At 36.3% G+C, this 26,206-nt stretch overlaps 2 protein-coding genes and 1 non-coding gene across 3 annotated transcripts; 1 reads left to right on the plus strand and 2 right to left on the minus strand.

Moving 5' to 3' along the window:
* Nucleotides 1–334: 334 nt before the first annotated feature.
* Pldn (Pallidin) lies at nucleotides 335–1,437 on the plus strand. Its single transcript, XM_066393234.1, has 4 exons — nucleotides 335–523; nucleotides 580–699; nucleotides 754–928; nucleotides 984–1,437. The coding sequence occupies exons 1-4, from the start codon at nucleotides 483–485 to the stop codon at nucleotides 1,098–1,100; spliced, it is 453 nt and encodes a 150-aa protein (XP_066249331.1). The 5' UTR covers nucleotides 335–482; the 3' UTR covers nucleotides 1,101–1,437.
* Nucleotides 1,438–2,076: 639 nt separating this feature from the next.
* Nucleotides 2,077–25,150, minus strand: Pli (E3 ubiquitin-protein ligase pellino). The gene is made up of 9 exons (XM_066393347.1): nucleotides 24,763–25,150; nucleotides 11,890–11,982; nucleotides 6,333–6,564; nucleotides 5,861–6,055; nucleotides 4,890–5,081; nucleotides 4,728–4,826; nucleotides 4,459–4,671; nucleotides 3,542–3,657; nucleotides 2,077–3,277 (listed from the first exon to the last, which is right to left on the minus strand). The coding sequence occupies exons 1-9, from the start codon at nucleotides 24,771–24,773 to the stop codon at nucleotides 3,151–3,153; spliced, it is 1,278 nt and encodes a 425-aa protein (XP_066249444.1). The 5' UTR covers nucleotides 24,774–25,150; the 3' UTR covers nucleotides 2,077–3,150.
* Nucleotides 21,317–21,389, minus strand: TRNAK-CUU (transfer RNA lysine (anticodon CUU)). The gene has a single exon. It is a non-coding gene; the product is annotated as a tRNA-Lys (tRNA).
* Nucleotides 25,151–26,206: the final 1,056 nt, after the last annotated feature.

Raw genomic sequence — 26,206 nt, forward strand, 5'->3', positions numbered from 1 at the left:
TATATTTATTATAACGATTTTACTTTCGTTCATAAGTTCTTACCCAATTTTAAAATTTAAACCTTTAATAACAAAAATGAGTCGATTAGTAAATGAGTTATTTATATTTTAAACAAATGTTTTCTCATAGTCAGCATCTCAAAAAAAGATCCAAAAAGCAACATTTAATGTCAGCAATTTTAATAGCTTTAAAATTTTAATATGTAAAATTCTTACTACAACGGTTAGTGTAAACCCTCAAAACAGTGGTTTAACGTGACGTCACAAATTAAAGTTCCTTAGTAATTGTTCCTTATTTGACAGATCAAAGATCTAACCTAAAATTTTTCTTTCCAATTTAAAATAAAAATCTTTTTTATTTAAAATTAAATCATAATAAAACTCTACTTATTCACTTATTATTCACTCTACTAAATACTTACTTTAATTTCTCACCAAAAACACACCCTGCAAAACCCCCATTCTTAGAAAAATAGCCTCAAATGGAAGCCTCCATAGAGCCCCAAAACCCGTCCTCATTAAGGTAAACACCTTATAATTAAACTAAACCCATCCTCATCAATTATAACTAACCCACAGGCCCAATCCTGAAGGACTAGATAACATCTACTTGCAGCCTGCCCAAACCCTTGGAGTGGGCTTGGTAAACCTTTTAGAACCCCCTTTGAAGGACTGCAAAACTCGACTTACAGAACTACAGTAAGAGTATCTTTCCCAGATATTATAATAATAAATTAAATTAAATTTTTAAAGGGTGAAGCAGCAAGAGCTTGATGAGAGATTTCATCGTGAAAACTTGAACATATCAGAGGTGCAGTATTCACAAGAATTACAAGCTTTGTTCATGAAAATGAAATCCTATCATGGGAAACTTCAAGGGATTAAGAAGGATATGAAAGAGGTGCGGGAGAGGTGTCAAAGGTTGAAGGTATGTTGTGCCATTAAAAAATAAGACTAAAAAATTAATATTGTTTGGTGTTTAGAAGAGAGCCTTAAGGCTGCAAGAGATCAAACAATGGAAGCCCCAAGAAGATGTGATAGTGAGCAAAGCAAGTAATGTTATTTCAGTTAAGTCTCAAAGTTCTGGTAATAATGAGTAACTTAGGGCTGTTTTGGGAAATTGTGGCTGTGATATTTAGACCTTAATAGGTGATGCAAGTAAAGAGGTTATTTGTGGTTTAAAAGTTATATTTCGTAAAAGAAAAAAGCTATTTAACTTATTGGTTAGGGGTAAAATATTAAAGGGATTTTTTTGCTGAGTTAAATATATCCAGTTATTTTTCTTGATACATCTGTGGCTATTAGGTAGCTGCCAGCTCATTTGAAGAATTTTGTCAGCTATAACTCTGTTGTTAACAGCACAAAATATATCATTTTTGTTTAATAATCAAATAAATTTTTAATTAATTCAAGAATTTCATCAGCAATCTACCCCTTGCCTGAATTCATTTCTGTGCTGATATACTATAAAACAGTAGTTGAAACCTAGTTGACTTTAAGGCATCTGAAAACGCAATAACGGACTACAAAAAATGTTACCATAAATAAATCTGTACAATAAAAACACAGATAAATTATTTTTACGGAAATCTTAATTCTCAAGACCAGCGAAACTAATGGCGTGTCATACATGAAAAACCCCAGTATAGGAATTGTATACAAGCCCAATAGCTTTAGCTCTGCTTCAACAAGCAAGAAAAACAATTCTGGATAGTCAGAAATGGCCAGAAATATGTGCAGTCTTGATTGATAAACTTGGAAAAATATTTTCTAAAATTTCAGTTTAAAAAATATTCACATATGAAATGGCGAAGAAAATATAAAAAAATACCAAACACTATTTTTAAAGCAGACGATCAGTGATTGTTAATTCTCCATGTAATTTTCTTGCCAAAAATCTTTTTTTTCTTTTAATTAAAAACTATGATAACAACTGTGTTTCCACTTTTTTTTTGGTCATACAGTCATACAGACAACAAAAGTCATATTTCCAAGACCAACTTGAGGTGTTTAACTGGATTTGGGAGAGTTTGGGATATTTATCAGAGGATAGGTAAATTGGGTCAACAGTAAAACTGAATTCTTACAATTTATTAGTGAATATCCAGGCACAGAGAAATTCTTTTTTTTGTGAATATAACCATTAAAAATACCTTAAGCTTTACTCGGGCTATACCAACTAGCGGTTCAATCTTATACTACATATTTACAATGGTATTACAATAATAATTATTATTAATCGGTTTAAATACAGAAATAAGTCGGAAAATTGTTCACGTAAAAAACATCCTAGACGAACAAATAAACAAGGCGATCCCAAGTGATTACGCGGTCCCCATTTTATAACCTAAATTGGGTAATAGAACCTTTATTAATGCACTCTTTGAATACTATCACTCTTCTTATACAGGGCATAAAAATGACAAAATTGAGCAAATCAAGCAAATTTTGCAATAAAATTTCTCGACACCTCTCGAGTAATACAATTTTGATTCACCCTGTATATTTGAAAAGCTTCCACACCCCCACAAACAATACCACGAAGCCTATTAATACCTTACCCATCAGAGCGATACGAAGTTAAACCTAACCAGTCTTAACGATTCACACAAATGCACAGTTCAAGGTGTCACTACAGTAGCTTAGAGAGGCGAAAAAGCCCCCCTTTTTAGGGTGATTTTTAAAAATTGTTTGGGTTCGTTTCGGGCAGCATTTATGGTTCCAAAATGCTGCTAAAAGAGCCCTTTTCAATAGACAATTCGATACGAATGTGGGAAAATATCTTCCGATAGTCACGCGGCATTTCCTTAATCTTTTTGCTGTTGCAATGAAGTCCGCGTTTTCTTCCTTTTTAACGACCAATACAAACCTTAAATTAGGTCCTATGTTACAGGTTGTAGAACGCGCATAAATAAAGCTTTGGTACGCTAAAATACTATATGAAACAACACCCCCCTCCCCCGCCCTCTCCCACACCAATCACAACATCCAATAAACTTCTTTCAAACAAAGACAGAGACTTTTGCCTGAAATAAACCAAAATTTCCGGTCTTTGTTATATGTGAAATACGTTCTCGCGCACAATCTCTCTTTTTCGGTATGTAAAATATTATTTATTGGGGAGATAGTAACGTTGATATTCGAGGTGAATTAATCGACGTTGTCCTGGAAGATGAGCCGGACGTAGCCGGGCGAGCCGGAAAGAGGCGATGCGCAAAACGGACACACAGCTCGGAAACCGTTGGTACCGTGAGGCACGCCCACGTTCGCCCAATATCTACAAACAGGAAAAAGTTTCACTAAATAATTTTAACTTATAGAGAAATATAACACATCCGTGACTCATTTTTTAGATACATAGTTAAAATTTTAAAGGTTTTCTCTGTCTTAATCAGATTCGAAAATCGACATATCTTGACATATGTATTAAACTCAGTGGTGTAGACATTTGGTAAAGCCATATTTAATCAGATTAAATTAAAAATTTGAATATTCCTGTATTACGCCTTGAGGATGAAATTTTTGTACAAAATCTACTCACTTGACAGTTTTCTCGCTGGCCATATGCCCACACGGATTGAACCCGAACGTTGGCAACCCCGAGTCCACATAAAAAGACGGTTCCAAGCCCATGCACAGTTTCACTACCGGACCCAACTGAAAAACCAAAAGAAATAATTTGGGCATTTTTTAGGGCTTTCCACATATAGGAGCTATGAAACAGCAACAGCACTCTCTGTCAACAAATTTTCCAAGAAAATTTTCGTTTTTAAATAAATAAGTGACTTTAAATTGCGGAAATTTAAATCGCAAAAGTTTATCCCATATAAAACAATTGCTAATGACAATTGCCTCGTATATTTGTCTTGACAAATAGTATTAACAAAATATTCGTACAAACTGTTATTCGAGGAGTAGAAGGATCGAGTTTCGAGAAGGTCCAAATTTTTCGTTTTTATGAAAAAAAATTATTTTTCTGCACCTATTCTTCACCATAATGTCAGTTTGATTAGACACATTTTAGTTCTATATTAGTGTTAGCCCTCCAATATCTTGTTACAGTTTAGACGGATTTGTTGCTTTCAATGTTTCTTCGCTATTTTATCAGTGTTTTGATTTAAATATTGGTTTTGGCGTGTCTCGGTGTTAGTTTTTTCGCAACAACTGCAAAATAAAGAAGCAACGAAAATGTGAAATAAGAAGAAAATATTGAGGTAAAGTGAGAACAGAAAAATGTATCAAAAAATAATTTCAAACTGTAGAAAAATGACGAAAATAACCTAAGTCAAACTATCAAAAAAATCCAATCAAAACATCGATAAAACGGTGGAGGTACAAAGAAAATATCCTTTTATCCGCGTGCGGAAAAAAGCATTTTCACAGCTCTGATGTGAAAATGGCAGTCACTTTATCAACTAACGTGACCACTTCATGATCGGAATCATTCTAGGCACATACCTCAAGGCAAATAGGACACTTTCGTTCACCGGAATCCTCTTGGCCCCAGTCGTGCAAACCCTGCACGTGGCCGCAGTTTAGGTAAACGTAGGGCTGCTGCTGATTGTCGTTGGACGACATGCGGCGCGGTATTACCAGCGTGTTCAATCCGACCGGGCATTGCGGCCTGCCCGCGTTTATCTCGTCTATCACCTTTTCCAGGTCGTGTTTGCTCTGAAAAAACACATATCAACTTACACCATTTCAATGGAAATATTTTTTACACTCACTGGTGTTTTTTCCAGGCCTTCGGCAGATCGCCACAGCAACGTTGCTCCGCACAAATCGATTAAAGAACCGTCTTGGAGGATGTTGTTTTCATCATCTATCTATAGAGGCAAATGAATTGGAGCCTTTTTTTGGTGAATAGACGGAGAAAGGGGGTAACTTACCACTTGGCCTCTCTGCTGGGCAGATCTGGACTCCCTCCGGGTAAAAACGCCCCCGCCAACCGAAGTTTCCATCCACCGGCCACATTTTGCTTCGCCCCCGCAGAATATTCCTCGGGGGTGCATTATGAGTACCCCATTCGTTGTCTGGCCGTCAATATCTCGGCCGTTTTCCTGCCATTTGCAAGCTTTTTCCTTAAGAACGAAAAAAAACTTGCAAAAAAAAGCGTTTACAATTTTCTAGAGTCTATTAAAAATAAACAGTGGGAATCTCAGAACCTAAAAGCCACTAAAGATTGCAACCAATAATTTTTTATGGTCTGAGAATTTCCTGGTTTCCTACATCACACATTCTTCCTCGTGGTTCAATTATTTCTCATAAACTTCTCTTTACAGGAATATTTAAAAATTACTAATTTTTAATATTATTTTTAATTATTACGATTTTCAATATACTAATGACACTGGCAACATCTCTGCCATATTTCTCTGACTTAACTGAAAAGCTTCACTCGAGCCAGGACAGGTACAAATTACACAACTACAGTTTTTTGTACAATTTTAAAATACTGTCTGAACAGATTTTATTGGTTTTGTGTTTTTTTGTTTAAACTTTGAAACGACAGTTTAAGGCATTAAAAAGAGAGAAATTAATTAGTTCCCGAAAGAAAGGTTTTTCGGTACTAGAAGATCGCTTTTAACCTTTTTTATCCGCTATAAAACAACCGAAATTACACGGTGTATTCTCCTTTTAGTGGCCCTTATTATTTAGCCAAAATATATTATCCCAAAATAACTCTCTTCAAGTCGGTGAACACGAAAAAACCTTCGGTCTGCCGAACTGCCGCAGGTCTTAAAAAACTAGACCTCCGATAAAAATTCGCCAGCCTTGAAACCTGTTTTCAAGGCACTCCAAGAAGATAATCGCCCTGAATTTGCTTTGTGTTTATCAGATAAAAAGTTGGCTCTATTACCCCTAAAAATATATTCCTGGAGGAATCGAAGCCGGCGGCGTATATCCGGGCCACTTTTGGGTTGTTACGTTCGCACAGAATCCTACAAGCGAACCGGGAAATGGTACTTTGGCTCACTTTCAGGTCCCCGGATTTGTCGCCCGGTATTGTATCCATTACAACGAAATCTATGGGTGATTCAGACGATCTTCCGATCTGCAATAATCATAGAAATCAACTACAAATTTGATTTTATTGAAGTTCAAAGAAAACTCCGCAAGATGGCTGAAATACTATTGACAATTATTACACAACAAAGTCTTTTTTCTAAATATTCTACAAGATGAAGCGAATGTTTCTTTATAAAAAAAAATTATTTCACAGCATAACCCTTCCATCTGTACCTAAATTTCCCCATACAAACATTCTGATTAATAAAAACTGTCAAAGATGGACACTTCAGAAGAAAAGTTAAATCATCTCGCTTACTCACCTGAAACATGTCCGTTTCTTCATCATTGGTGTACTCGACGATGACGGCATGATTGCGACTCAACGTGTAGGAAATGGAGTGCTGGGTGGTGTCCAGGATGGCCTGGGAGGAGTGGGGTGTCTTGACCATGTAGTGTCTTGACCGCTTAACCCCCGTGGCCACCGGCCGCTTGAGCAACACAAATTTACTACGCTTGCGCCCACGGTCCCCTTGGTGCAGAGACCCATTGTACCTAAAACGGACATAGGTCAGTGCGGTTCGCGTGGGAGCTAATTATTATTGCTATGACGACTGCGTGGGCCCATGAAGAAACTTTTAAACAGTGAAGCTTAATTAAGCAGCTGTTGGTTGAATTATGTTTGTGCCCTATTTAGACTTGTGGGGACCGATGTAGTTAGTCAGGGCACGTCTCATGCGGACTTTGGATGGTTTCCCTTTTAGCCAAAGCGATTAGTAAGGAAATCCACGTGTCCTAAGTATAACTAATTATCTAGCTGTAAGGCTTCCTTGGCGTCTTGGCAAACTGGCTTACAAAATGCATTTCTTGGAATTTGCCAAGGATTTTTTGTTTGTAACCGCATCTTGCGGAATTCAGACATATGTCAGCATTTGTGATACTCTTCCAAAGCTCCTTTCTCATATCTAAGACTCGTGAAACTTAGCTTCCTTGAAGCTCTCCAAATTCAAGCTCATATAACAGAATCTCTAAGCATCATAAAACCGCTCTATTGCACAAAATAATAAACAGCAACTAGATACCTTTCAAATCCATAATAATTAGCACTACTTCACTGTGTTTTTCCATTAAAATTAATGAAAATGAGAAAAAAAACAATTAAAAATGTTTAAAACATTCCGCCATATTTTTGGTCATTTATTTGACGCAATTATGACAGCGAAACATCCACTCTATAGGTCGTCATATTCAAGGTATCATCATAGGCCCGTGAAGTATTTCGAATTTTAATAACAAAAATAAATGTTTCCAATTGATATGTTTATTAGATTGACAATTATTATGCAGCTCTCGCGAACCTAATAAATGATAAATAAAAGATGTTTGAAAAAGGTGTTTTATTTACCCTGTTTGCGAACGACCCTACTAAACAATAAAGAGAAAAACATTTTAATTATATATATTAATAATACAATTTATTTTCAATTAATAAGGGGAGAGGTATACTTTTTTATCACTTTTCAAATTTGAAACGCCGATATCTCGGGAACGCGTAGGACAATAAAAATACATCAAATCTATCGTCTCGATGAGTCCTATAACTCTACGCAAATCGCTTTACAAAATATTTTTTTACTTATACAATTTAATTAATTTCCTACAAAAATCACGTACTAATAAAAATTACAAATTCTGGATAATTTGATGAAAGAAAAGGTGTCACTGCAGGATCGCAACACTATGTTTATGGCTATTGTTCATAAGATAATTAAATTTATAAGCTCATATATATTATTCAGCCCTCGAAGTTGTTAAGTTTATAACAGACCGAGACAAGGAGTTAAGGTTGATAGTGGCTTTATATTTATTACACAGGGTGTCTAGCAAGTCGTTGCAATAATGTTAGGGGGTAATACATTATGTGATTTTGAGTCGATTTAACCAAATATACCTATATACTAGGTGTTACGGTTTTTGTGATAATTAAGTTTTTAATATTTTTTATATCAACCGTGCCTTCTCACAATTATTGAAGGGTAGAATAACCACAAGCCTTTTAATTAAAAAAAATTATTAAACTTTTAATTATGTATGGATAAATTGTTCAAGTTATTTAAGCGAAAAAATCTAAAATGGCTTTGTTATTAGGTGTACAACTTTGCTTCCGCCGTTTTTTTTCCGAATTTCGCGATTTTATTGTAAAAAACTAATTATACCTTTAGGATCCAAAGTATTGTCCATCGCTGGCCACTACTTTCTCCCATCTTTCGGGCAGCATACGAATCCCGTGTTGAAAAAATTGGACATCTTTTGAAGCGATCCACGATTCTATCCAATTTCTTACTTCTTCATAAGACCGGAAGTGTTGGTCAGCTAGCCCATGTGCCATGGATCGAAACAAGTGATAATCAGAAGGAGCTAGGTCAGGAGAATATGGCGGGTGGGGTAGGACTTCCCATTTCAATGTTTCCAAGTATTTCTTGACCACTTGCGCAACATGGGGTCGAGCATTATCGTGCTGCAAAATCACTTTATCATGTCTCTCGTTGTATTGCAGCAGTTTCTTTTTCAATGCTCGGCTCAAACGCATTAATTGGGTTCGATAAAGAGCACCTGTGATTGTTTCAGTTGGTTGTAACAGCTCATAATATATTACGCCGAGTTGATCCCACCAAATACAGAGCATGATTTTGGAACCATGAATAGACGGTTTGGCCGTCGACGTGGAAGCATGGCCGGGATATCCCCAAGTCTTTTTGCGTTTGGGATTATCGTAATGAACCCATTTCTCGTCCCCAGTCACAATACGATGCAGAAATCCCTTCCGTCTTTGCCTTGCAAGCAACTGTTCACAAGCGAACAGACGCCTGTCAATATCTCTTGGTTTCAACTCGTACGGCACCCAATATCCTTGCTTCTGAATCATTCCCATGTCTTTGAGGCGTTTTGAGATTGTTTGTTGAGTCACTCCCAATGATTGTGCCAATTCTTGTTGACTTTGACACGAGTCTTCGTCAAGTAATGCTTCCAAGTTCGCATCTTGGAAAACCTTCTTTCTTCCACCGCTATGTTGGTCTTCGACGTGAAAATCACCGTTCTTGAAGCGCTGAAACCACTCACGACATGTCCTTTCACTAATAGTGGCTTCCCCATAAGTATCTGAGAGCATTCGATGAGCCTCAGCAGCAGATTTCTTCATATTGAAGCAGAAAAGTAAAACCTCCCGCAAATGACGAGAATTTGGCTCGTACACTGACATTTTCAATTGCGAATAACTTTATGATGAAGACACAAATAGACTAATATTTTTATGAGGTTATGTTAACAGGTGCCCAAGGCTCCTGCATGCCCACATGGGGTTATTTATTTCGATCATTACTTACCGCTACATACATCTATTCAAAAACGGCGGAAGCAAAGTTGTACACCTAATACTTACTCAGAACTTCATAAACTTAATTTTCCGAGTTCGTAATAAAGTCAAGAGTTAAATTCAAACGTGGATTTTATTTAAATGATTAAACGTATGTTTATTTAAATTTCTTAAAAAATTCCTTAGGTAATGGTCTTTCAGTCCTTCTAAAAAGATTCTTAATAAACGTTTTAAAAATTAGAGAAATTAAGTTTTAAGTATCCAAGGAGCACATTAGCCAAAACATTATTACAAATAATTATAAGTATTAATTTTACAATTATGAACATAATAAAAAAATTGAATGTAGAGAATAGTATAATTAATTATCTTTCATTTTCAAAATGTAACCTTTTATTTTTTATACGCTTGCGTGCTCGTGTTCACATTTGAGTCGTAGTAACTCCTAATGAAATATTTTGTTTCATTTGTATAAATGCCGCATCGATTTTTTCCATTAATTGTTCCCGAGTAAAAATTAGTACCGCATAGACTATTTCTTTTGCTCGTCCCCACACGAGATAATCAAGCGAAGTCAAGTCGGGAGACGTCGCAGGCCACAAAATTGATCAATTTCTCCCAATTCAATGATTGGGGAATTTCTCATCTAAAAACTCCCTTACGGCAACTCAATCATCTGCTGGGCAACCATAATTTTGGAAGATATTACTTCTAACATTTAACGAAGTCTCGTCTAAAACGTCGGGAAGATTCTCCGTGGGAAATGCAGATAATTACCTCCGTTTAAATTATCTGGTAAATAATAAGATCCAATTAAGGTTCTACCTACAACAGCTGCCCAAATATTCACGCCAAATTTTCTTTAAAAACTAGTCTATTTTTTTAAATGAGGATTTTCTCTAATGTTCCCTCAATAATGAAGGTTATGAAAAATGGTTATGCATTCGTGGGAAAATTTCGACTCATTTGTCCATAAAATGCTTTTTAAAGTCTTTCATCAATGTCAGCATTTAGGATAAATCATCAAAAATTCATTCGTCGCAGAGGACAACAGCGTTTAGCAATTATTTTGAAGTAACGATATTAATTTGAAAACCTTAGCGCCCTGTAGTGGCAAAACGAAACCACATTAGATATCAGTAAGTTTACCTAGAAGGCCTTATTTTTGATTCAGGAATTTTTGGTCAAGCCATTTCAGGGAAACCCTGTATATTAGTACCGTCAATTTATTATTATTCTTAGAATTGCCACTTTCTACGCCTCAGATTGTCTCATGTAGACCCATAATCTTAGTACTCATTTATGGGTGGCATTTATCAATTTATCGAAATCATTTTGTTCAAGAACCGTAACAGAGTGGAATTTAGCCATATTTCAGCACCGTTTGCTAAATTTGACTATTAATAGGCGATTGTTGTTTTTGTACGTTAGGCGCAACTGACCTTAACAAAAATTTCACGATTGCGTGAAATTTGCACGATTGCGGGACAAATTACAGTGGAAATCTTTATTGTATCGCAATGTAACATTCCTAAAAAAGTTATGCAGACAAAACAATTAATTTAAGTCTCTCCTTAAACATGAACTCTAGGAGGGACTCGTGAAAGCTTCGATAATGCTTCAGGTCAGACGCAGTACAACAGCATTAAATCATGACAAAACTGAATGCTGATATTTTCTTCTGAGCCTGATCAACTTCAGATTCTAACATCTTTCTTACGGCTTAAATAGTAGTTAGAACCCTAATTACGTATTGTTCTTCCTGAATATTCGATCGACTAATTCATTCAAATTCTAATACTCCTTTCCTCTCGGTGACACCTTCATTGAGTCCAAACCCGAAGATTAAACGAGATTTTTCAGCAATCGAGAAGAAATTTTGAATGCTTCGGAAATTCCTAAACTTTGAACTATAAAACTGATGCTTCACAAATTCTCACATCTGATCCTTTGACTGCGATTTCAAATGCTTTTTTGGTCAAATTGCCGAAGAGATGTACAAAATAATAAATAGTAACTAAATACCATTCACCTTCATGATAGTTAGCACCATTTCTCGGTTTTGTAATTACAAAATCGAGGAAAATTAATCAAAAAACAGTTTTCCCTCATTTGCCTACACCTATAAATCTCACGTTTCTCCATATCAATATGCATATATTAAGAATTCATTGCCGTAGCATAGATTTTTTAAAACTATGTACATAATTTAAAAATATTTTTTAGCGAGTTCCCCCGAGGGAGCCTCCTCTGCATCAACAACCTACATCAAATCACACAATAATAATTGTAATGCAAATTAACGTTTCTGTATTTGTATAAATAAACGCGCGTTAAGCGGTATCAGGTCGTACCGTACTGGTACTGCTGACCTTGTTTTCCTTAATCATGTGAAATCCCCCAAATGCAAACAAAATTTACGGTCCACATATTATTACGTCCAGGAGGCACGTGCCTCATTAGGAGCTTTTCAGTTAGCAAATCGATTATTTTGCTGGGATATTTACCCTAAAATCACTAGTTCTCCGTAAGTGACCGGCTGCCTAGGTTTGTCGTCGTGTTGGGTCTCTTCAATGATGGGCGCCTCCGTGCCATCGGACCTGAAAAAAAAAACCTTAATTATATCGTGATGTCACCTCTAGAAACAAATTTTTCTTTAGTTATTATCGAGGTTATCTCACAACATAGTCAAGGCCCGAATTAACGGGAAAAATTACAAATATTTGTGACAAAAATGTTTGTTTTCCGGAATCTTATCGATGGTTTTAAGGGGAAATGAGATGGGCTCGGTTATTACAACGCTTTGCACACATGATAAGCGCTAATCTTTGTCGATAATGGGCTTTAGGTGAAAATAATAAAACTGAGATTATGCGGGGTTAATTACTGACTAATATAATACTTGGGACGAAATGCAGACGACCTTAATTTCCTTTAATTGGGATGACTATACAAAAGGCAAAGTTTAGGTTTTCGACAAGGAAATGTTTATGTAAATCAGTAAGAGTAATTTCAACGGTCATTAATGTTTTAATTAGCATATTCTGAAATTTTAATGTCAAATAGTCTTAAAGCTCTCCTGCCAGGTACAATCCGTCAGATAATTATTTGTACCGTCACTGTAAATCTTAATAGAAGCTGATTTTTAGTAACTAATATGGTACTCCTTAACTACATCATAAATTACAGTAGCGCCGATAATTGCAATCAAAACTTATAGATTTTTTTTAATCAAAAAAATTTAAAATATTTTACTTTTCAACCCAATCCCTTAACGACCATTTGTGCTGCCACTGTAAATATTCTTCCTGAATTTCCTTCCTAGAATTTAAAATGCCCCACAGGTACTCTTTTTGGTCTCATTAATTTTAGTGTAGTAAACAATTTCAATTAAAATGTACAAAATTGGCTTAGTTCAAAAGATATTCAATCCTCAGAAGACCATGGTAAAAATAATTTGTGTTACCATTCCAAATCTCAATGAGTTTGTTCTTAGAACCTAAAATGCACAAATGAACGCTCTGTTTGGCTTCATAAATGTCAGTAATGTCGGTACGATCAATTTACAGAATTTCTTTTGGTTAAAAAATTGGAAATATTCAAATTTTTTATAGAATAAAAATAACATGTAACGCTACTGTAAATCTTTATGGGGTTCAAAATCAAGTAAAAAGCATTCGTAATTGAACTTCATGATGGTATTGTCAGGAATAGTCCTGTTGACATACTTGTAACGTCTCAAAAATCACCCAAAATAGTACCACGAACTGAAAGAAACTACAAGGCGACGTTCACTGTTATGTTATCACAGTCATGGTGGGACGATGAACCTGTCCGTTCAAGAAATATGAAGGTACCTTTAATGTGTCACGATGATGATGATGAATGGGCTGGTACCACTTTAATTAAAATGTTTTAGTTTCTACTCAAATAGTACAATTAAATATTGTTTAAAGCAAACGGATGTCGCTTACAAATTTAGGTACTTTCGACAATGTTTCCTGACATTATGTAAGTATGCTTGCGCAGTGTTGTTAAGTAACAGTTTAAGGTCTAATATTAAAAAGAGACAACTACGGGACTTTTGCAGTTAAACAGTAAATTAATTACTTAGATTTTTCGCTGAACCGAGGATCGGCTTTGGTTGTCGAAAAAAATTGCGGTCAAGAACTGTGTATTTATTGAAAAATTAGCGGTAGACTTTAATTCTTAAAAAATTCCTAAAAACAAAAAAAAAACTGAATTGAACGCCCATGATTTTCTACAAGGCGCAACCGTAAGCGTCCCCGTCAACTACAAAAATTATCAAATTGAATAAATTGAAATCAAAAACGTACTAGTCATGTATTCCGAAGTATCAACTGAATAAAGCCTAAAAGTTCAATTTTTTTTTAATTTCTGAAAACCAAAATATTAAATGAATACTTATAATTTTCTACAGGATACAACCTCTAAGCATCTCCCTTAATTAAAAAATAGTAACTTGAAGAAATTTAAACCAGGGACGCACCCAAAAAAAATGTATTTCCTGTTTGCTAAGAATTTTTTTATCACTAATTAATATCACAAATACATACAGAATCAACTTAATCACAACCTTCCTCCTTCTCCCTACTAAAGGACTAGCCGCACTAGTACTAGGCACCTCCTCATATTGTGAGGAGATTTCTAAAGTAGCATTGCGCCTCACTAGAGTGCGGAAAGTGACCCTCGTAGGTGCTTTTACCCGGAATTTCATCACACCCTTCTTCATCACTAGAACCGCACTATAGAGACTTGGTAATGCCCTGCCAAACACAAGTTACCGCACTATAATGATGAGATTGTGCAGGTTGGAGTGAGGGGGATACGCGCTAGAGACTTGTCAAAACTTATCTCAAAATTTACTTGTCTTTACATGCAAACTTGAGTAGAAAGTAGCGAGATGTAAAAATGGTTAAAACTTGCAGAATTGTAAATGAGTATCTTGCTAGGTGTCGTCAAGTGAGTGACCCATTAATGGTAGTATAATATCGACGAATTATGGATTAATTAATAAGACTTCGAAGGTCTGAGGTTCCCCTTACTGAACACTTTTTTGGTTCCATCTTCCAGAACCACAAATTTCCTTTACATAACTTGAAATTTTTAGTTCCCCCTTTAGGAAAGCAGTGTCGCACTAGGCTAAGTTTACAGAAATGTCCAAATACGGAAAATATTAATTGTTAAAACAAGTTGCAGCTGCCTCTGGAATCGAGCTATGTCTGTATATGTTAATAAAAGACATTATTTTTCGGCTCACATTTATTGCGCTAAATTCACTATACATATATACCTGGAAACCTGCTTGTTGAACCTTAATGTTGAACACTTTTTTTGTATGTTAGGAATTAGACCCATTTAAACTTCAAATAATACTATATGAATATTAACACTTTTTATTCGACTAAAGCAAAAACATTTTAGAAAACAGGGTCGTACGAGACAGAGCATTTATTATTAGGTCGTGTAGTATGAAATGAGTAGAATTGAATTGAAACTTTAGTCATTTTTTTTTTTATATGAAATGTTTTTATTGTCAATCGAAATATGCACCACCATTATCAATACACTTCTGCCATTTAACGGGAAGTTCATTGATTCCCCTGCTGTAAAAGCCTGCAGGCCGGGAGTCGATAAACTCTTGGAAGGCAGCTTTGACAGCCTCGTCGGAGTTGAATGTTTTCCTTTCCAAGAAGTTATCCAAATTTTGAAAGAAGTGGTAATCAGTGGGTGCTAAGTCGGGTGAATACGGTGGATGACGAAAAGTTTCTAATTCCAACTCCTGTAGCTTGGCCAAGGTGACTTGTGCGGTGTGTGGCCGAGCGTTGTCGTGCAACAATAGCGGTGCGCTTCGATTGACTAATCTTGGCTGCTTAACCGTCAGTTGCCTCATCATTTCGGTCAGTTGTCGGCAGTAGACATCAGCCGTAATCGATTCACCAGGTTTCATGAAGCTGTGATGGATGACACCTGCGTTGGACCACCAAACGGACACCATAAGCTTCTTTTGATGAAGATTTTTTTTCGCACAATGTTTTGGTGGTTCATCTTGATCCAACCACTGCGATGAACGTCTGGTATTGTCATATAGGATCCATTTCTCATCACAAGTAACAATCCGATTCAAAAATGGATCGTTATTATACCGGCACAACAAAGAAACACAAGCTTCGAGACGTCGTTCTTTCTGTATGTCGCTCAACTCATGCGGTACCCACTTGTCCAGCTTTTTCACCTTACCAATTTCAGCCAAATGAGTCAATATTGTTTTTTTGGTTACACTGAATATTAATGATAATTCGCTTGCACTTTGACGTGGATTCGCTTCCACCACGGCTTTCAGATAATCGTTATCCACTTGAGTTTCAGGTCGTCCACGTGGTTCATTTGTTAGGCAAGAACGAAATTTCATGAACCAACGAGATACTGTTTGCTGTGAAGTGACTTCAGTACCAAACACATCATTAATATTGCGAGCCGTCTGAGCTGTTGTGGTTCCACGGTGGAACTCATATTAAATTAACACACGAATTTCACTATTTTGCATGGCTGCACAAAAATGTTTATAAAAATAAAAGTTTTCAATAATTTTTAACACTTTAAACTCTGATCGAAAGAGGAAGAATGTGCCTTTTCCACATAAAAAAAGTCAAGTCCAAATATAGATTTAGAGTGAAGTTATTCGCAGTTGAATGTGGCATATCGAGAATCTACTCATTTCATACTACACGACCTAATAGTAAGATATGACGATCTAGATATAGGAACATCACGCATCGTTTTAAAAGAAATTTAATTTTCTGTCGGCGCATTCGCTCATGTACAGGGCAACTAAGAATGGTGTTCAATTTCACCCCCATTTGTATGTGAAACCTTGTTACCAAATAGAATCAAAGAAAAAAAACAGACTGTTGCATAACAATGTTGAATAACACATTTGTTCTGCAATATTGTCATAAAATTTAATTTATATCTGTGCCAGTAATTTGGACTCGAGCTACTGTACTTTTCATACTCAATTCAGAAAATGCACCTGCACCTAATTGAGTTATGTAGCTTTAGCTATCCTGGTGTTTCAAAGCCCCCTTCGGCAAAAATCCGACAAATTCCTATTATAAAGTTTTTGCTTAATTTCGGTTTAGTTAAAAGGCTCAGAAAATTTTCCATTTTCCCCCTTTTGGGCCCGAAAAGAAGACAAAAACCGCATCAACGTTCGAAAATCAGATCAAGACCCTTTCGAAAGGACCAAGGCCCAAATCACAGGTCTTTTCTCGGCCACACACGTATAATTTCGTGTGTTTTGTCTGTGATTATAATTCCTTGAGAACATACCGGGGAAACCCAATCAGGAGAAGCTTTTCTAATATCAGCCCAGGGCTATGCCAACATCAGTGCCTTGTCATTCCAAAACAACTCAACAAGATTACTCAAAATAATGATTGACACTAAGCTCAAGTACAACACCACCAACTCCCAGCAACAGACAGCAGCAAAACCGAAAAATTTGGTTGAGGATAAAGAGTTGAGTGAGTGAGTGGGCGAGTGAGAAGGGGGAGAGGATTTATAGGAAAAAAGCAACACCATGCCAGATATCGAGACTGAAATGAAACCATATGAGACTGGCAGGCAGGATGGGGACAAAGTAGAGAAATGGGTTTTGGAAACGCTCCAAATGTCGGAAGAGAATATTATAGCTACTGAAAGTGAACCTTTGAGATTTTATTTGATGTCCTTCGTGGTCCCTGCTGCTTTGACCAGGGAACTATATGAGGTGGTCTAAATAAAGCCTGACAGCCATCTTCATTTTCTAGCAGAGTTCCTCTTCAAAGAAAACCCTAAAGGGGAGATGTTTGATCCCTTTGTGGTAAAGAGCTGTCCAAAATAAATAAAATAATTTTTTTAATGTAGTGTTTGTTAAATAATAAAAGATCTGAACAAGAAACAACCCTATAGTCAAAATAAGTCGGAAAAGTTCGGTAGCAGTAAAAGGGAAAAGAGCCTTAAACGATAATAGATAGTTCAAAGGTCCAGAGGCCTCGATAAACAGAGATAACAATGCTGTATAAAGAGTTCAAACTGAAAGTCAATTTGCGCTGTTATTTCAACTTAAACAGATTTCTTTGGAAGAATTCTCATTGTGTAAAGCGAGGAATTTCCTTTAACTTGAGTAGTCGCAACATTAATTTTGCAGTAAACAATACAGAGGAGCACAGTTAATCGATTTCAAGATAACATAGTTTTGATAGAAGCTTGAGGTAAAGACTTGTCCACAGTAAGTATTCCAATACCAGCGAAAATGCCTAAAACTGCTATGACTGCTCAAGTTGAGCAATAGGAACCCCTTTAGTTAATGCCTGAAAATTCGAGAAAAGATTGTATACTCTTTTTCAAACAAACTTAAAATACTCTCTGTATTGAATATTTTTTCAAAATTTTGTAGAACATATTTACTAGAAAATCAACGGTGCTATCCCTAAAATTAAAAATAATTTTACACTGAAAACAATGGAAACAAACACTTCCAGACAAATCTAGAAACTTCTCGAATTGCCGCCATCTTGAAATGAACTTTTTTCAATAGTATTTCACGCCAAATCACTTTGCGACGGCTGGCATTAATGGAAATTTCACACTCTAACTAATGAAAGCACTTCCAGAAACAAAACTGACAACCTTGATGGAATTAAACACCCACCCATTACACCTCCAAAAAAACATTACCCAATTACCAGACGTGATTTACTTTGTACTCTACGCAGGCAATTACCTGTCTATACATCAATCATACTTTATTCAATAATTGCAATTATTTTCAGTAATTGAAATCAAATTGGGCCTTGGATTCAGTCAAACCAAAGTTCTTGTTTCGTGTCACCGAACCTGCTACTACAGCAAACAATAGCCAGTGATTCCCATTCCCATATTACAAAAACGACCTTAAGACCTAATTTAGACGTTTTTGAGGTCGCTCGGCGAATACTAATAATTGACGGTATTGTTTCCTGCACATAAATGAAAAACGATGAGTTCTACCACAAAAATGTTCAAATTTTTAAAGCCCGTAATGCCACTACGGCCTACGATGACGTCATAAGTATGACAGCCGTCGTAGTTGTTAATAGCATCAAACTAAAAAAACCAACATGGCGGGATGGTTTCAAAATTCCCTGATTTAAAACCGATCTTAAGGCGGTTTTGAGGTCATACGGCGATGAATAATGGACGGTTCGGTTTCATATATATATATATATATATATATATATATATATATATATATATGTGCCCCATCAAAGAGGATCGCAAAGGGGGAGCTTTGGGGCTAATTGAGCCGGCTGACTTGGCGGGTTTCTGAGGCTTCGGTTTCGCGTGACGCCCGCCCCCCAATTGGGTCAAACCCCGCTCGTGCAATAACAATTTCCAGGGCATTATTTATCGGCAGCAAAGTCCTTGATTTATTTCCGCTTTTATGTGGTTTTGCGTCCCGGAAGACGGACAAAGATGGATTATCATCGTGGCGTCCGGAGCGAATGAATAAGCAATCACGATGGCCCAGATTTCCGTCGTGACCTCAACAAGTCGATTAACGATGCAAAGCGGTCGCGGATTAAAAGAATCAGCTCTGAAATTAAGAATCTTGAAAATTAGCAATACGTAATCAATGTCCAGGGCTCGAGCGCAGCAGTCGCGTCGACTGGTGTAACAGTTGCCAATAATATGAAACGATTGAGTGAAGCTATTCAACATGACGCGACAATTTCAAAACTAATGTTTTTTAAATTAATTTTACTCGCTTATGTTGCTGGATAAAATAGCACCAATCTTGGATTTTTTAAATAATTTTTTTTTATTCCTCCCTCATTCAACCCCCCCCCCCCTCCTCCCACAATAACTCATTTGTTCTAAATTACAGAACTAACTCCTGAAGAGGCAATTTGGAGCAGAAACCTGGAACTACAAGATGGTATAGAAAACATTCAGAAAAATTGTGCATAGTGGGCAAAATAGTTTTAGAAATAAACAGAAAACAAAAATACATAAAATTTAAATGTCTCCCTTTTCCACCCTTTAACTGCGATATTTAAAAAATTTTAATAAAACTTTGAATAGTTCATCTTGAAGTATGACAAGAAAATTCAAAAGGATGAGGAGGTTTGTAGGAGCATCAAAATGTCTTCTTTTGCTTACCCTTATACCAGTCATATCTGAGTTTTCAATTATGGTTTGTGATGCTTTTTGCGAATCGATTTTAAATTCAGTATTTCATTCAATGATCGTGTCTTCCTGCATAGATTGACACCATTCACTTTTTCCGTAAAAAGAGAAACTAAACCAATTGAAGTGTCTTAACTAAGCACTTCTAATTATCAATTGAAAGTAAAACAGTTCTAATTGGCTCTTCATTGAGCATCGACTTTTTACCCAAGATGCTAAAGAAAATGAAAGTCTTTGTTAATATGCTTTCTTAAGGCCACAACCTGTGACGCAAGGTGACCTTTGACACCCCATTTATTCGATTATTTTTCAGATAATTTCATTCAACAAAAAGATAAGAAAAGACTGTTTGGAGTTGGAATTGAGAAACCATACAAAGAACGCTATTTTTGGCTTCATAGACCAAGATATGAATAATTACCAAAGCCCACATTTGTTTCTATAAACCCGGAAATCATATAAATTGATCCCTTGATTAATGATTATTGATTGATTGATCCAAGAACGATCCAATACCGAACAATACCTTTAAACCCTGATCATACTGGTAAATTTTTTGAGTTACGTTAGTTCCGCCATTTTCTGCTACCCTCACATCAGTAGTGGCGCTTCTCAGAACCACAAAAGAACCTTGTGATATTTGATTGAAATAAATGAGAACAAGATAGACAAAAAAATTAATATTTTTTAGATTACTCCGCCATGATACGTAAGCAAGTGACAAAAAGGCACTTATAAAACACATCGGCACTAATATCGACACCCATTAAATTCTTTCATGTAATCAAAATGGCGAGCGGTAATACCTATTCCGCCATTTTTACTGCGTTGACATCAACACTGGCGCCCTCTCAAAGCCGCACACATTCCGATTTATTTCCAAATAAATCAAAAGGCAAATCAAGAGCGAAAAGAGGCCAACAGTTCACTGCCAATATCGAGGCCATAATCGTGTTTTATACGCGTCCAAAGTCGGTTACCTTTCTAGCTTGCGGACCAACTGCTGGGCATGGATGATGGGCCGGAGTATCGTGAATTTTTCAACGACGACGACAATCCTTTCTCGGGCGATTTACATTATTCAAATCGGTTTAGATTCCACTATAAAATGCACTACATGCGAGGTTTATGGGAAGACGAGGCAGTAAACATTTCAGTGCATCAGGTGCAATTATCGCTATTGCCTCCGGTTTTGTGCACGCAATGCATGCTTTAGTATGGAAAACTGTGACTTATTGGAGTGTGACAAAATGGCTAACAAAAACTTTTTCATGGAAAAGCATAGAAAAGTCCGTCATGTTGTTGAGCTCAGTTAAGAGTACTAATGAAAGGCCACTTTATAAAAAAGCACATGATTAAATTGCGTGGAGAAACACCTAAGAAAAACTCCACTATGTTGTTGAACTTCCTGTCTAACGCAGTAAATTTGTTTTCTTGTTGTGTCATTATAAAAATCATGCCCATTTCCTAAACAACCCCAAAAGCCGACAGAGACAAACTGCGCTGTCCGGAAACTGCAGGGATCCCTTCGATGAGCTGTCCTATGCATAAGGGATGAATCGCGGTGACCCCCAAGGGAACGTGCTCATGACCTTCTCTTCCAACAAGGAGATAAATGGTCGCGAATTAAGGTCACATTTCAATTTTCCTTTTAACCGAATATGCTGCAGCAAAAGAGAGAAATAGAGGAAACAAAAACTTCGCCCAACGTGGGGCTCGAACCCACGACCCTGAGATTAAGAGTCTCATGCTCTACCGACTGAGCTAGCCGGGCCTCTACGTAACAAATGCAAAACACCCAATACTTACTAAAAATAGCATATTGACCTCCGGAATTTTCAGATTTTAATACGCTTCACTAATTCTGCTGAATTTTTTTTTAATGTTTAAGAAGAAAAACCATAGCGTATTAAAGCAGGCAGTAATTTTTCACGTAATTTGTTACTAAAGACCTCCCCAGGGACCCAGAATTTATCACTCTCTCTCTCTCTTTCTGTGTGTACCTCTCGCAGCTTTTCCACATACGAAGGAGACAATGACCCGGCTACACCGAGATTGCCAAATATTTAATTTGCAGCAAAACAAACGTTTCCAATGCTTTGTTCAAAACTTTCATACTCGTTCTTTGTTACGCACATGCAAACATGGCCGATGACAATACGACGCTACTCATTCATTGTTTGAAACTATCTAGACGGCTCGTTATCACTGCCATTGTTTTATGGCCATGCTTGTGTGATTGTGACGGGATTAATGCGCAACAGACTTTAAGAGAAAGAAAGGAGTAGCCAATTCTTCAGTTTTGACACTTGCTTGACCGATATTATTTAGTGTCAAGTGTCATCGCTTGCAGCCGCCAATCTCTTGTAAACTCCGTTCTTTTGTTCAATTCAAATAATGTTTTATTGGGCGAGATGGAACGCATTGAAAATAAGCGCGGTTACTGACCTTTTTTGATGGGCTTTCACCACCTCTGAATCAGATTAAAAATAGTGCAAGTAAGCTATAAATGATACAGGCAATTTAGGTGTTTTTTAATGTCGGGAAAGCACGCATTCAGTTTGAAAACAACTAGAACACGAAATGCATCTGATCGAGTTTTGCGTGTAATTACTCGGCCATTTTGTGGATTTTCATCACGAAAAGTTGCCATTTTGGAAACAACTTGATCGGGTTTTGTTTCTGTCATTCATCATCCATTTTGTGGAATTTATTATGTGGCAAAATGTTCGCCATTTTGAGAAGCAATACGATTGAATTTTCTTTATGCTGATATCATTAGATAACGTTTTATTATGAAATTAAAAACTAATGTGGACTCAACAAACAAAAATAGATTCAATATGGGAAGCAATCTATCAAGTGCAGCCTGCTTCATCTTAAATTTTGTATTAGGCCTAACCTCACATCCAAATCTCTTCTAATATCCTCTCGAAAATTCTAGATTTAATCATTTGGTCTCTATTAATTATAACAAATATTCCCGGAACAAGTGCATTATTTACCATGCTTCCATAGACCTAAATCCAAAATTGTTTCTGGAACTGCCCACTTCCCAATTGTAATTGCTTCTTCAATTTATTTTTCTCTGGATTAAACGCACGCTTCAACCAGGCTGTGGAATCCAGAAGCGACAGGAATAGATCTGTTAAACTAGGACGGTGTTGTTTAAGGGCGAGTCGAAGACATTTGGGGCTTATAGGCCTTAATATCCATTAGTAGAGGTTAATTACTGACTGGGTAGTTTCTCAAGTAATTCCATTAAAGGAAACTTTCTCCATTGGCAATTAATGGGGCATAACTGGAGGTTTCTCATTAAGTTGCTAGTCCAAGCAGTTGGTCTTGGTAGCTGCAAATATGTATTTATCGCATAGATACACACAAAGAGATAAAAAATGTGTTTGTTGTTAATAATTGTAGGAATAAAAAACACAATTCTAACAGAAATATTTATTCGGTTTTACTGATAAAAGCGTGATAAATAGCATTATATTATGATGATAATTTAATATACATTCAAGTAAAATGTCAGCCAATTTCTTCTTCACTGCCAAGCAAACATTTCCTGAATAGTCAATGTCACTGTTTAATTAACTGGCAAATCTGCCCTCTAAAAGAGCACTTTTGAATAAGACAAGCCCTGCTCTAGTCCTGTCCTTAAGCATCTTTAAAAATGTTCTACCACCTCCCAGAAAAGCACTACCACTACACATTCATATAAAACCTCCTTCGCAGACACTTTATCAATACACTGAACATTATTCTCCTTTCTTTTGAAAGCCCCATGAAGCTAGCCTTTGATCCCAACAACAATGACTGCCAGCATATTATGTAAGATCTGACTTCCTCTTTGAAGATGATTTTGGTTCAAGCTAGGTTTCAGATTCATTATGAGTATTCCTACATCTTTTTGCAACTTTTTATTCCTTTTCAGCATCTTTTTGGTGACCTTCTTGGTCTTGGTGCAACTTTTTAAAATGTCCTTTAAACCTCACTCTTGATAAGTGAGTCTTGGTTTCTTAATGAGGAAGCGGTGGTTGTGTTTCCTTGATTAAAAGTATAGGTAAAAATCAATGAGCCACTGTCAAAGAAAGACAATTCTTTAAAAAGATTGGCATCTCTGAAAGAATAAACTCACTTAGCCCTGAACTAGGTCAATTCTGGAAACTTGCAGTATCACCTGAATACCATCCTTAAAGCCTGCACAATGTTGGGCATTGAAATGTCTTTCCATGTTATCCAAGAGCCCTTCATAGGCCCCAGATTAGTTTAGGTCATCATCAGCATGAGAAGAGATTAAAGAGAGGGTGAGGGATGTTTAGTAATAAAGTTAATTATGTATTTTAGGTGATGGTCAATGGGGATTTGTAGCATAATTTGAGAACAAATTTTGTATATTTCTTCATTTTTAAAAAATATTTCAAGGGATTTTAATTAAATTGTAAAAATCAAGTAAAGTCATAGGAGTCGAGTATTTTGCCCCTTTAAAAGTAATAGACAGGTACATCAGCTGAATTTGAAATATGAGTGAGGTTAGATATCTAACAAATGCCAAATTTAAGATTTCGAACCTCACTCTCTGTCTAGGGCCAAAACAGTTTATTTCTGTATCTTATTTTTAATAAGTTGAAACAACATATATTCTGAGGTATTTCTGAGGTATCTGAGAATATTTCCAAGACATTTTTATGTACAAAACCTCATCAGAAATTTTCCCTTCAGAAAGCATATTCTTCAAAAAATTATAAGAACTTGTATGGTAACAAGTTATTGTGTAAAATAACACTAAAATTTTGCAGGAAACCCTTCAAAGGGATTTTTTTCACATATATGGTTAACATTTTTTTGACAATTTGAACTTCAAGTCATATTTTTACAATGTACATTTAGTGGCAATGTCTGGGGCTAAAACTATGTAAAACTAGGATAAAATTCTACAACAGCCAAGTAATCAAAAGGATACTTTTTGACCTTTTTTTTAACATTTATATTGACCTAGCAGAGTATGGCCAAGGAGCAATTTCTAGACAAAAGGAGGCCAAATATTTACCCAAATCCATCAAAAAGAGGTTGCCTTCAGGGCCCCTCAAAGACGACAAATTATGATTATGCCAAAAGCAAACAGGGTGCGTTTTATAGACACATACCTTTTAACCATATTTGTATCCGTCTTCAACAGCTTGAAATAATCCCCCTGCGGCACGAAAAACCCCAAAAATCGCCCTCAAAACCTCGCACTAAACACCGCAACGCCGAAAGTCACTTTGGGACGCATCGCAATTCCTTTCGAAAAACAAAACACTGTCAGACACTCGTCACACACAGGCAGGGCCTTTTTCGATTTTTCAACCCAGGAAAGTTGCAAATTCGAACCTTTTGCTAAACAGGTCAATGAAGATTTCGAAATTTACACTATTTGAATGATTAGATACGTTGAACTTCACGATTTACCACTAAAATCTTTCAGGATAAGTAAGAAACACAGTACAGACTTTACGAGACAAATGGCGCATGTGATTTGAGCGAACGCAATCATGGCGCCTCTCTCTGACAAATGAAGATCAACATTGAGGCAGCGTTGCCGGCTGCACGTGGAGAATAAAACCATAAAGAAATCGATACTTTTTTAATTAAACAATTATTATTGATTATTATTTAAATATCTATACTGAAGCTCATTTAACACTCACACAACAGCCTTTAATGCTAGGACTGACGTCACTTTCCTTATTCTACTTCTTCTCCACTTTGTAATTCTCCACCTATTCTCTATACAAAAAACCTCAACTTCTTCATCCGACATTGCGTTATAACACATTTTTTTGGGTTGCCTCATACTCGCACTGTCCATTATTTCTACAAGTCCAAATACGCAACGATACTAAAATTTCAAATAACTTCCTCGTGAACTGAACCAAATTGCTTTCTAGGACTGCACGAAGTTCGAGCTCCATTCTGAGCGAATATTAGATAATCCGAACTTATTTAATGCCACTGTTTAACTCGGTCCCGATATTTCATGACCGAACTTGTCTAGGATTGATTGATAATAAATTGTTATTAACCGATTCAAACCCCGAATAAACGATCGATATAAAGCCTGCAGTACCGCGTGTATGCGTACCACTTTACATGTCTCTACAGGTTTCAGCCAGTTTGAGGCCACAAAACTGCAGAATGCAGGAAATATTTCCCTAATTGTAGGATATTTCTGGAAAACATGACAATGTTGCATATATTCTTTTGGAATTTGGAGAACATGGGGTATGGAAAAGATTTAGCAACAGAATATTTCAAACGAATTTGTATGTAGTGGAAATAATGTAGACAATTTCAAAGATTAGCTCAATGGGTTTATTTTAGATTAACCTTAGTTTAATCATTACTAATGATTATTGACGTTTTATTTGACTAACTAATGTCCCTGCTGTAATATAAAAAATTTCACTAAATATTCCAGTAATTCTGTGAAATTTAGGAGCATTCCTTCTCCATTTAAAATTAGCATTTGACATTGAAACAAAGCCAGCATCCGAGACAAATTTAGATATAGAATAACTGTATTGAGTTATATTTGATATGTTAGAGAAA

The sequence above is a fragment of the Euwallacea similis genome, chromosome 9 (genome assembly GCF_039881205.1).
Source record: "Euwallacea similis isolate ESF13 chromosome 9, ESF131.1, whole genome shotgun sequence".
Taxonomy (NCBI): Eukaryota; Metazoa; Arthropoda; class Insecta; order Coleoptera; family Curculionidae; genus Euwallacea; species Euwallacea similis.

Coding starts and splice junctions, on each gene's coding strand:
- Pldn (XM_066393234.1), top strand. CDS start 483: ATGGAAGCCTCCATAGAGCCCCAAAACCCGTCCTCATTAAG. Junction 700..753: donor ACTCGACTTACAGAACTACA/GTAAGAGTATCT, acceptor AAATTTTTAAAG/GGTGAAGCAGCAAGAGCTTG. Junction 929..983: donor AGAGGTGTCAAAGGTTGAAG/GTATGTTGTGCC, acceptor TTTGGTGTTTAG/AAGAGAGCCTTAAGGCTGCA.
- Pli (XM_066393347.1), bottom strand. Junction 6,565..11,889: donor GGAGAACTAGTGATTTTAGG/GTAAATATCCCA, acceptor TGTCCGTTTTAG/GTACAATGGGTCTCTGCACC. Junction 3,278..3,541: donor GCCAGCGAGAAAACTGTCAA/GTGAGTAGATTT, acceptor TCCTGTTTGTAG/ATATTGGGCGAACGTGGGCG.